Source organism: Saimiri boliviensis, chromosome 1 (genome assembly GCF_048565385.1).
Source record: "Saimiri boliviensis isolate mSaiBol1 chromosome 1, mSaiBol1.pri, whole genome shotgun sequence".
Lineage (NCBI taxonomy): Eukaryota > Metazoa > Chordata > Mammalia > Primates > Cebidae > Saimiri > Saimiri boliviensis.
Window position 1 is genome coordinate 244,959,416 of NC_133449.1, and position 13,036 is coordinate 244,972,451.

General features: G+C 35.3%; 1 protein-coding gene across 3 annotated transcripts in view; it reads right to left on the reverse strand.

Moving 5' to 3' along the window:
• IPO11 (importin 11) overlaps nucleotides 1–13,036 on the reverse strand; it is a 211,850-nt gene that overhangs the window by 79,200 nt on the left and 119,614 nt on the right. For all 3 annotated transcript variants that reach the window (XM_003925805.4, XM_074385585.1, XM_074385598.1), the window contains 2 exons: nucleotides 7,118–7,197; nucleotides 6,598–6,678 (listed from right to left, as the gene is read on the reverse strand). In XM_003925805.4, coding sequence (XP_003925854.1) covers nucleotides 6,598–6,678; nucleotides 7,118–7,197 — 161 coding nt within the window. The remainder of the gene's footprint in view (nucleotides 1–6,597; nucleotides 6,679–7,117; nucleotides 7,198–13,036) is intronic.

Sequence of the window (13,036 nt, forward strand, 5' to 3'; positions counted from 1 at the left end):
ACTGATGACAATACTACTGAATGTAATTATAAACTTCTTTTTGTTCTAATATTACATCCCATCAGGGATATACATGTGAAATACTATGTATTAAAATGACTTGAAGTAGTCTTCTCAAATAGCTATGCCACCAACATCATAACAGTTAGATTCAAATGTTTCAGTCTGTTTTTTATCTTTAGGAACTGCTTTTTCTTTTTCTTCCCCGCCCCCCCGACCCCCAAACCATGCTTTACCTCTACATGGTTCCAAACTCTAACATTTAAAACAGATATACATCCTGACTGTTCTAGTTTTCATACTCTTCTCCTCTTTTTGCTAGACAGCTACTTTAATTAACTTGGTTTATTCTTCCATTGCCTTCTTCCACTCTTTAAACAGAAGAAAACTAGAGACATGCTCTTTGCCTCGTTTTCTTCTGTTTAAAAAGTGGAAGGCAGCAATGGAAACTATAATATACTCCTTGCTTATATTCTCAAATTAAACTTCTGTTTAATGGAAACTGGAAGAAGGCAAAGAAAACTAGAATATGCTCCTTGCTTCTATTATCAAATTCATACAGAGATCTTCATGCCTTTTTAATGCTGCACAGTACTCTGCTATATAAATGAACAAGGTGTGGCACTTCAATTATCCAATCACCCATTACTAATTGTTTTTTGACAACATTTTGTTATTACAAAAAGAACTTTTGCACTTTAGTTTAAACCCATTCCCTTTTCAGAATATACCTGCAACAGATTGTGTTCTTAAAACCTTTGGGGAAAATGCAGAATTCAATTTACTTGACTTAGGCTTACACTGCATACAAAGTGATTAAACGCATGGATCTTAAAGTCAAAATGACTTTGTTATATCATGGTTCCAATAATTACTAGCTGAGTGGCCTTGAAAAAAATATTCACCACTCTGTGATTTAATTTCTCATCTGTAAGACTGGGAAAAAGAGCAGTACTATCATCACATGTTTATGTGAGGATTAAATAAAATCTGTATTTTATATTTTTAGAAATGTGTAGCACATGTTAAATGTTAGTATCTGCTATTTGTGTCATCTTAAAACCTGGCTTAACATTGCTTAATATGACCAGGACCAAAATGAGAATTCAAAAAGTCAAAGTAGTATGGCTACAATACTGACAAATTTCAAATTAAAGAAATGTTAACAATTTAAATTTGTATTTTATCATTTAATTATATTCCTCTAGATAACATGTTCTGAGTCACAATATACAGTAAAGTCTATTCTTTGTTCTACATCATTTGCTCCAAAAGCAGGCATACTGGTCTCTCTATCCAATTTTCATAACAATGTAATTTTCTACTTCAAAGAACAAAGAAGTTAATTGAAGATACTGTCAGAAATTAGTGTAACAGTGACATTTAGTAAAAATTATATTTAAAATGTTATATAGCACACTATATTAAGAAACAGTATCTGATATTAAAAATGAAGGTGAGCTAATATGAAAAACTATTGTTACTGCTATACTAAAACTCTAAGATCAGGAAAATGCCAAATACATTGAGAGTTTGCCCAGCCTTAAAATATAGCAGGAAAATGAAAGCATTATTGCCTTAAAATATTCCCGAACATAAAAATACAAATAATTTATTCATAATGAGCACATTTTTAGTATTTAACATCCATTTATTAAATAATAAAATCTGGTTTCTGAGATTTTAAGTCAAATATACAGACTGAGCTATACCAATATTTATACAAAAATACCATCTTAAACACATATTATCAGATTCTCAATTTTTCATTCTTTTCTTTTTTCTCTCTCCCTCTTTTTTTTTTTTTTAAATAGAGATGTGGTCTTGTCATGTTGTACAAAAGGCTGAAATCGAACTTCTCAGTTCAAGTGATCTTATAGCCTCAGCCTCTGAAGTAGCTAAGATTAAAGGCACACACTACCATGCCTGGCTCCAAATTTCTTTCTTATCTTTTCTTTTTTTGTTGTTGGGAAGGAGTTCCACTCTTGTCGCCCAGGCTGGAGTGCAATGGCTCACTGCAACCTCTTGGCTCACTGCAACCTCCACCTCCTGGGTTCAAGCAACTCTCCTGCCTTAGCCTCCCAAGCAGCTGGGATTACAGGCATGGGCCACCAAGCCCAGCTAATTTTGTATTTTTAGTAGAGATGGGGTTTCTCCATGTTGGTCAAGCTGGTTTCAAACTCCCAACCTCAGGTGATCTGCCTGCCTCAGCCTCTCAAAGTGCTAGGACTATAGGCATGAGCTACCACGCCCAGCCCCAATTCTTAATTCAAATATTTGTATCCTAATAACAACCTACTGTTGGCATACTTACAGATAAATTGCCTTCATTTTTAACCTGTATTAAATGTTACAAAAATAATTTGACTATATATTTGACTACAGATTTGTAATATGCAGTAAGTTAGTTTGGAATTTTCTATAATAAAAAAATTTAATTGTGTTATTCTGAGCAGAAAAAAAATACAATTAATTTTCTTTCTTTCTTTTTTAAGAGACAGGGTTTCACCATGTTTGCCAGCCTGGTCTTGAACTCCTGACCTCAGGTGATCCACCCACCTTGACCTCCCAAAGTGCTGGGATTACAGGTGTGAGCCACTGCGCCTGGCCAATTTTCTTCTTTTTCTTCTTTTTGAAACAAGGTCTCCCTCTATTGCGTAAGCTGGAGCACATTAGCACAATCTCAGCTCACTGCAGCCTCCACCCCTCTCCACTCCCACCTCAGCCTCCTGAGGAGCTAAGATTATAGCACACACCAGCACACCCGGATAATTTCGTATTTTTTTTTAAAAAGATGGGGCCTCACCATGTTGCTCAGGCTGGTCTTGAACTCCTGAGATCAAGTGATTTGCCTGCCTCAGCCTCCCAAAGTGTTGAGATTATAGGCGTGAGCCACCACGCCTGGTCAAAATACAATTATTAATAATTTTAAAGAGCGAGCTGAGATATGCAGTTCTTGCTAATAATATACCATTACTGTGTAAACCACCTGCTTAGTTTTAAAAGCAAACTTTATTAACGTACTTAAGTATTTATTTTGAAGAAACTGTAAAATGATAAAGTAGAACAACTTGGTTTCTCTAGAGCTGAAGATCTTAGCAAATTATTTTGCCTATAATTGGAGTAGACTATTTGCCCCCAAAGAGAGACTAAATAATTAGTCTCTCAAAAGACAGCTATATAATTATATTAGATAAAAACAGTCAATGCTTATATTCACTTATTACATGCTAGGCATTGTCATAACTGTTTATACATATAAGCACAAGTATTCCTCACATCAAACCTAGGAAGTAGGTAAAGTTATCATCCCATGTTATAGATGGAAAATGAGGAACAAAGAATAATTTGTCCACATCACGTAACTGTGAAGTACCAGAGCCAATGTTCTAATCCTGGGGGTCTCCCTTCAGTGTGTAGTCGTATCTGCTATGCTATGCTCACTCTAATAATTTTTTAAGAGTATAATTAAAAACAAGTAGAATCACAATGGCCATTCCAGATAATCCACAAGTTGTCTTTCAACAATTAATTCAATAATATTGTTGCAGAAAAGCCAAAAGAGTGCATGGGGGTGAGGTCAATTCAAATTTGGACTGGAAGCTGTTTAAACGTGAGAAATCACCTCTTTTCTTAATCACTTAGAATATATAGATTATAACTTAACATGGAGAATTTCAGGTACTGCATAGGTACAGAATAAAAATCATTTAATAAATGAGGAAAATGAAGGCCAGAGTACACTCAAGAGCCATAAAAGTAGCAGGGCAGCATACGCAAACCAAGCGGATGGTCAAGGAGAGAATTCCAACTGGATCCTCAGTATACATGAGATGGCATTTCCATTGGAGGCACAGTTCCAACATAAAAATTATGGATTACTTGCCTTTCAAGTCACTTACTACGTATGTATTCAGAGCTAACAGAGCACACATTTACTGAACTTTGGATAATGGAGAAGGTCAGTCTAATACAGGAGTAAGGTTAAAACAGGCATACATACAGAAAAAAAATCTGTGGAGACAATAGTATCAAAATGACATGGCAATTTTCACTTGTTTTAATCACTCCCAGGATGCCAATCACTTTTTCCTCAAATAGTCAGAATTAAGTCCAATGTGTCAATTCCTTATTTCCTCTTACTTCCAGAGAAGAATTTATCACCAAAGCAAAAGCTGAAGCTGAGATTGTGTAAATCTGATGAAGGTCCTTAATACACTTATATTGCCACTCTGTCAGTTTAGTAAAGGCATAAATGCAGTTATGCCTATAAAAGGCATAAAAGCATTTTAGTAAGCAACATGTTTGATGTTACTTGTTAGCTCTGGGGCTAGGAGAACACTTTGAAATTAGTAATGAATGAGGATTAAAAGACTAGTGCAATAGACCAGGCCTCAAGTATCCAGGGTCTCAACAAGTCACATGCACAGATTCCTGTTATTACAAATCCTTTAGTGCCCACGTGATTCTTTGGTAACAGTGGCTTATAGTCTCACCATTTAGTAAACCCCTTGCTCTAAAAAAGAAACAAAGAAACTACAAAATTAAAGCCAAAGAGTTCTGCCATATCCTAGATGTAATCAAGGTAAGATGAAGATATTAGAGAATGTCCTTAATCAATTACGGCTTTTGTCCTTGCAACAACAAAAACAAAACAGACACAGACACATACCAGGAGAACATCATGTGACAGCGGAAGCACGGATGACGGGATTGCGTATCTACAAGTCAAGGAATTCGAAAGACTGCCTGCAATCACCAGAAGGTAAGAGAAAGGCTTGGAACAGATTCTCCCCCTTAGACCCTTCAGAAATAGTATGGCCCTGCAAACACTGATTTTTTTAAATTATATAATGAATATCAATATTATAAATAAACTTTTGTTTTAAGCCACCAAGGTTGTGGTATTTTGTTACAGCATCCCTAGCAAACCAATAGTCCTTACTGATCTCCTTAAGCTCCTTCCTTTTCTCATCAATCTATAATTTAATACTTCAGTAATCTCACATATGACCCTTCTAATTTACAGACACTCAATATGTTTTAAATTTTGGGTTTAAACCTTCTTCCTCAATAGACAATCCTAAGAGCATTTTCTCTCTCCTTATTCTTGTTCACTTCTCTGCAGTGCTTAACACTGTATTAGCCTGATTGATGCTAGCAGAGTTGCGACAGCAAATAAATACACAGTCATGTGCCACTTATCAACGGGAATATGTTCTGAGAAATGTGTCATTAGGCGATTTTACTGTTGTGCAAACATCATAGAGTGTACTTACACAAATCTAGATGGTATCTTATTGGTTATGGTAAAAGGCTAAAGTAACAAAAGAATAAAGCAGAAGAAAGAATCCATTTTCATACTGCTATAAAGAACTGCCTGAGACTGGGTAATTTATAAAGAAAAGAGGTTTAATTAAGTCACAGTTCAGCATAGCTGGAATGGCCTCCAGGAAACTGACAATCAAGGCAGAAGGTGACAGAGAAGCAAGGCACCTTCTTCACAGGGTGGCAGGAAGAAGCAGTGCCAACCAAAGGGAAAGGAAGCCCTCATGAAACCATCAGGTCTCTTGAGAACTCACTCACTATCATGAGAACAGCATGGGGAAAACCACCCCCATAATTCCCTTGATTTGGGAGACAGTCAACCTCACAATCCCCTTGATCATGGGGTGATCTGGGTGGACCCAAAGCCTAACCATATCAGTTACTATGAAATAAGACTTCATTATCTGCACAAACTTTTACCAACTTAGATCCTAGAGTATACTTTGGATTACTTCAGTACACTTCTTACAGCAAACGTATTTGGGTAACCTCTTTCATTTCACTGGGAGGAAGTGAGATCATTTTTAGGTTCTAAAGCAGTGCCATGATTTTCACACCATAATGCTATTTTGTTATGATAGAAATTCAGCTCTCGTATCTTGGAACATAGCTGAGAAACTAAACACCAAAAATAGGGGTACTTTTAATAGCAACACCTTCTCTCAAAATCCATGCATAAAGATATTTTAATATATTTATATATATGTTTATATGCAAATATACACTTAATACTATTTCTATCCTTAATATACAGACATAATATATAAAGATAATATACAACTTAGAGCCTGTTGGTTCTTAATTACACAATCTCAACAAACATGGTACTCAAAAATTTTGAGAGCCAAATCAAATTAAAACTACCAAATTATAAAGTGAAAAGTCTGTCCCAAAGGCAGACTAACAAAATGAAAGAGTGAGAAGTATCAGACACCACACCAATAGATAATTTACAAGAGTTAAAATCCTTACTACACAAAGTAAGGTATCGAGATAGGCAACACCCCCATCAGTTCAGACCTTGTGAGAAATCCAGAACTGAATTTTAATAAGATGTCCAGGTGATCTGTTGCTTGCTGAAGGTGTATGCAACTTCAGATTTGAGACCTCTGGTCCACAGGTATTAAACCAACTGAAAACTGCTAAAATAGCCCGTCCAGAACTATATCAACTCTTCTCCTTCTTGTGAACCATCCACACCCAAATGAAAGTCCAACTTCATGAAATATAAAGAAAAACTCATATATTCACTTAAAATGATTACAATACCTTCAGCACTTGAACTTGACCTTCTGTGGTAATCTCCTTTAAAAGTTCACAAAAGGACTGGCATAGACCTACTGCGTATGTCTGAAATTCAATTAAAAGTCAATACGTATGTAAGAACACATCTGTAATATCAAAACAGTATAAAATTTCATTGGGACTCATTATAATCTATTTGAGAAGTATATGATAAAGGTCTAAGCATATCAAATTTCAATTAGAACTCTTAGAAAAAGTTAAAGAAAAAAGATTATGCCGAATAAACATATAGATTATTGATACATTAATTTTTACAGGAATATAAAAATATATTTGCTGACACGGCACATTTTCTGCATTAAATAAGAAAATAACTGCAAGCAGCCCATCTGTCCTGCAGTGGAAAATGCTCAGCCAATGTTTCTTTGCCTCAAAGTAATAGACCAATCTTAAAATTCTTAAGAGGCACTCCCTGATTTCGAGCAAGAAATAATCAAAATAGTAATTATATAATTTCATATAATGCAAAACTACTACAACATACCTGTAAAAATTCTGTTGATGATAAAAAGATATAACCATTGATGATCTTAAAGCAAGTTCTGAGATTTTCTGAACTTAGTTCTGCCAAAACAATAAATGTCAAACACAGAAAAAATAACAAATTAATTCACTGCTCAAAATTAGTTTAAATGATTCATTGTTATTTAAAACTAATTTACATACTCTAAAAACCTCAGCACTATTCAGACTACTAGTATCTACAGATATCTAAAAACTGGCATCACTAGGATTTAAAGGTTACAGTCAGCAATGATCATGCCACTGCACTCCAAGCTGGGCAAAAGAGTGAGACCCTGTCTCAGTGAATTAATGAATGAGTGAATGAATGAACAAACGAACAAATACTGGTATCAACCCAAAACTTAATGCTACCTCATTTGCTTTTCACTAGTTGAAACAGTCAGAAAAAAAAGCCACACTCCCTATATTTTTTCCTTTCAGAAAAAAACTAGCTAATCATTCGACCCAACCTTTCATTTCAAAATGAATTTTTACTGGTAGCATGACAAACTACATGAAGCTGAATCATTTTACCCTCATATTCTGACATTTGCTTAAATGAGTTCACTTGATGAACATTTACTGAGTGTTTTTACTGCACTTGCACTAAATATGCAATATGACTTCTCAACAGACTCCTGATCACACTCCAAAAAAATTATATTAGGTTTAGATAGTTTCAATCTTTCCACTTTGTTCTTCAAATCTGGTCCCCTATAAAACACTACACATAAAAAATGTTCTTAACATTTAATTACCAGAGTAACATTGGAAAAGGATATCGTTTTTAGCTATTCCTTTGCAAGTGTAGAGTAGAAACTATTTGTTAAAAATGAATATGATCAAAAGTTCACACAGTAATATTTTACGTGTCTCACTAAATAAAATAATAATACAAAAGGATACAGGCTCCAAGTACAAAATTATACAGATTAAAATATGACTCCCAATATACGTCGATGCCTAAAACCTGCCATTCTTTGTTACAAGTATTTTGGAAATTATATTCACTCACAATAGGACAGATTGTTTTTTCTTAATTTCTGGCAAAAGATTAGCCCCTGTGTTCTTATCTGTCATTTCTAAATAAAAGAAAGAAGACATTATATTCATATGTGAATTTTCCATTTATTTTCACAAAAGAATGACAATCCAACCTACCTCAAAATGTCTTTGAAGGCATTAGTCCTAAAATTTAGGATTTGACAGTTTTAAAAAATAAGGATGGGAAGAAGACAGGAAATAATCAACTTATTACTAGTTACTAATCTAAAAAAACATTTTTTAAAAAGCTGTTATCTAAGTATCTTTTGACAACAAAAGATAAAATCTCAGGATAAAGGAGGCTTTTGTACTCGATTAAAGCTATCACTACGAAAAATTCACATTATCCTTTTCTCCTCAAGGAGAAAGCCTGGACTTATGCACAGTTTTTTGTAAATCAACAATGAACAGCAGACTGTTTGGCAATTGCCAGGAAAAGTAAGGCAAAGGGTCTATATTTAAGAGAGAACTGAGAATGGCTTCATTCCAGGCATATCAGAGAATATAATTTTGAAATCACTGCCAAGTATAATTTTATCAAAATCAATATTAAGTGAAAAAAAACAACATTTAAGAAGAACTGATATAAAAAGAAAAGAGCCCATCTCTTCCTACAGATATTTAAAAACTATTCCTGGACCATTCTATACAAATTAGGTCACTTCCCACTGCTTTCCATGCCTCTAATATGCCCAGGATGGCACTGACAAAATTTTCTTGGGCATGTTATCATCAGCAAACACTAAATATTGATATTATACATAGCCCTAAAATTTAACAAATTTATCTATTTAACAGTACTGAACAGTGTTCATGACATCCATAAGTTCCTAGTGAGACTCTAAAGAAAAATGACTATCTAGGCCTAATACCAAGAAGTTGCTAGGCCTTGACAGTCATTTTTCATTATCTGAAATTACTCAGTATCTGAAAATAAATACATACCTATTGCATGACTGCAAGAAGTCAATAATGCAATAGATACGTATTTATTTTCAGATACTGAGTAATTTATGTCTAAGGTTCTCAGTCAGGGGCAATTTTGTCTGCTGCAGGACATTTGGTAATGTATAGAAACATTTTGGTCATTGCTAACATCCAGTAGGTAGAAGGTGGGGATACTATTAAACATCCTTCAATGCACAGGGAAGTCCCCCACAACAAAGAATTATCTTGACCCAAATGTCAACAAAGCCAAGACTGAAAATCCCTGATTTAAGTGACTAGGTTTTTCTTTTCATAGACTGCTACAGAGCTCTAAGGTAAACCTGCATATAACCCATCAATGTATTTAGTTACGCACTGTGCATATATGATTCATATCTTTAGTGTGATTTTATTTTATAATCTACTCCTATTTGCTTTTATTTATACTTTTGCTCCTATTTTTAATTTTTATTTTACATTTTATATATTCCTTTAAATTTCTGTAAAGAGGATAGGAAGTGAATTATTAAATTATGTTATAAAGAATCGAGAGAAATCTACTTCATCCTTTCCAAATGTGTTAGAAAGTTACCAGTTGAAAAATTTTACAGTTAATTGAACATTAGTTCCATTCACAGTAACTAGGACAAGAGCCAGTCACATGCTGATCTTTTAAGTAAGGAGAATATTAAGTAAATTAACAGCATAACATAGATTTAAAGAAAAAAACCTATTAGAACTAAATTAATAGAATTACTTCCAGTTATAGCCTCTGGTTCTACTTAAAACTTCTCAGATTCTATTTACATTTAGGGACAAGGATATAAAATGAATCTTGGCCTTGAATATATTCAAACTTAATTAATGCATCCTAAAAACCATTAACTTAAATATCTTAAAGTGCTCTATAATGTTGGCTTTACATATTTTAAAGCAGGAAACTTTCTGCCAGTGGCTTTCTTTCTTTTATTTTTACTTTTTAAAGAGAAAGGTTCTCACTCTGTTGCTCAAGCTTAAATGGAACAGTACAATAACAGCTCACTCCAGCCACTACAGCCTTGATCCTCTTGCTTCAACCTCTTAAGCAGCTAGAATCACAAGCACGGCCCACCAAGGCCAGCTATCTTTTATTTCTTGTAGACATGGGGTCTTGCTGTGTTGCCCAGGTTGGTCCCAAACTCCCACCCTCAAGAAATCTACCTGATTACAGGCATGAGCCACTGCAACTAGCCCAGTGGCTTAATTTCTGCTTAGAAAAATATAATAGCAATCGTATTCATTAGATAGTTTAAAAGCATTGTGCTAATAAGAGAATTTAACTGATACAAAAACAATATTCATTTTGGTTTATACTCTTAAAAGATTAAAATAAATATTCTGGTTGTATTTAAAAACAAATTTTAAAACTTGTCTGAAAGAATGTATATGCAAAAGCTGTATGTCAAACAATTATTAGTGCTATACTCAAACAAAAATAAAGGTAATACTGATGTCAAGATATACTAATAAACATAAACAAATCTAATTTGTAAATAGGATTTCTTCATTACTGATGCAAATACACATACCACAATGCATAAAACAAATTATGTTTACCATTTTTTTGAATGATAAAAATAGAAAACAATTCAATAGCATTCACATCACCTATATTCATCAAAACTTTATAAAATAGAATTCTTTAATTTTTTTTTTTTTTTTTTTTTGAGATAGAATTTCACTTTGTTGCCCAGGCTGGAGTGCAGTGGCACAATCTCGGCTCACTGCAACCTCCGCTTCCCAGGTTCAAGTGATTCTTCTGCCTCAGCTTCCCAAGTAGCTGGGACTAGGTGTGTGCACCACCACCCCTGGCTAATTTTTGCATTTTTAGTAGAGACAGGGTTTTGCCATATTGGCCAGGCTGGTCTTGAACTCCTGACCTCCTGATATCCCCTCCTTAGCCCCACCTAAGTGCTGGAATTATAGGTGTGAGCCACTATGCCCAGCCAGAATTTTTTAAACCTTTAAAAATTAAACAAGTTTGAATTAAATATGTTATATCAAAAAGTTGCAATTTCATTAGTTCTTCATTCAGTAAGTAACAAATCCTGAAGAGCCAGTCAATGGTAGGATAATTTTAAAATAGGAGTAATGTTAATGGTGACAGTAATAGCACTAACATACCAACAAAACATTTAGATAATACTTACTATGTGCCAGGCATTATTCCAAACACATAAAAGTCTTTATTGATTTGGTTAGAAATATGTATCAATTACAAAGCTTTATATTGTTAAAACTACACTAGAGGCTGGGCACAGTGGCTCAAGCCTGAGAGGTGGGCAATCACATGAGGCCAGGAGTTCAACAGCAGCCTGGGCAACATGGTGAAACCCCATTTCCACTAAAAATAAAAAATTAGCTGGGCATGGTGGTACATGCCTGTAGTTCAAGCTACTTGGGAGGCTGAGGCAGAAAAACTGCTTGAACCTGGGAGGCTGAGGCTGCAGTGAGCTGAGATCATGCTACTGCATTCCAGCCTGAGTGACAGAGCAAGACTCTGTCCCCCCAACCCCCGCCCCCGCCGCAAAAAAAAAAAAAAACAAAAACCAAACTAGACCACTTACCTAAAGCTCTACTAAATATAGTGTTATACAGTTATGGTAAAGTAAGTCATATGCTTTCTATTTAAATCTCTTCTTGGTTACCAATCCCTCTCCCACCACTCTAAGGGAACTGAACATTATGGAGACCAAGCATGCTGAATTTGAGGTGGAAAACAGGGTGAAAGGAGACCAGTGTATGAAATCACACATATGTGAAAGTAGCTGAATGCTGTTCATGACAAAGTTGGTAAAAGATCTGGTTGAGGTGTCTAATCCTAGGTCAAATATAAAGAAGCCTGTCAATTGCTTCTTTATAAAATGGCAGGGTATGGGCCAGACGCGGTGGTTCATGCCGGTAATCCCAGCACTTTGGGAGGCCAAGGTGAGTGGGTCACAAGGTCAGGAGTTCAAGACCAGCCAGGCCAACATAGTGAAATCCCATCTCTACTAAAACTACAAAAAAAAAAAAAAAAGTTAGCTGGGCTTGGTAGCAGGCGCCTGTAATCCCAACTACTTGGGAGGCTGAGGTAGGAGAATCTCCTGAACCCAGGAGGTAGAGGTTGCAGCAAGACAAGATCGCACCATTGAACTCCAGCCTGGGCAACAGTGCGAGATTCCATTTTTTTTAAAAAAAAAAGTGGGCATGGTATAGTAAGTTAGGTAGAACACAACTAAAAAGGGCTTCCCCAAAGAACCCTATTTTCTTTCTCTATCATGACTGAAAGATAAAATTTTTCCTAGCAGATCAACACCTATTGCCACTGACTTCATGTTTGGTAAGTTTTTCCTTTTATGGGGACTCTAAATAACAAAGAGCAAATGGTTCTTTATTAGAAAACAACTGGTTACTATTTGAGAAGAGGAATAAAAAATTTCAGAGAAAATGTGAAGAACTAATCACATTATTTAGCCACCATGGTCATCCAACAAATAAAAAGAGAAAATGATTTTTTAACCAGTTATAATCATTTTAGTCCACATTTGCTGGTTTTTCAAAGAGTAAGTCTATTTTTCCAGTGTGTCATTCATTATACCTCAGAGGCATTTTTGCCTCTGATAATCCCAGCACTTTGGGAGACCAAGGTGATCAAATCACGAGGTGAGGAGTGTGAGACCAGCCTGGCCAACATGGTGAAACCCCATCTCTACTAAAAATATAAAAATTACCCAGGTGTGCCAGGGGTGGTGTTGCACACCTGTAATCCTAGCTACTCAGGAGGCTGAGGCAGGAGAACTGTTTGAACCCAGGAGGCAAAGGTTGCAGTAAGCCACGATCAAGATCGCGCCACTGCACTCCAGCCTGGGTGACAAAGCTAGGCTCCATCCGAAACAAACAAAAAAAA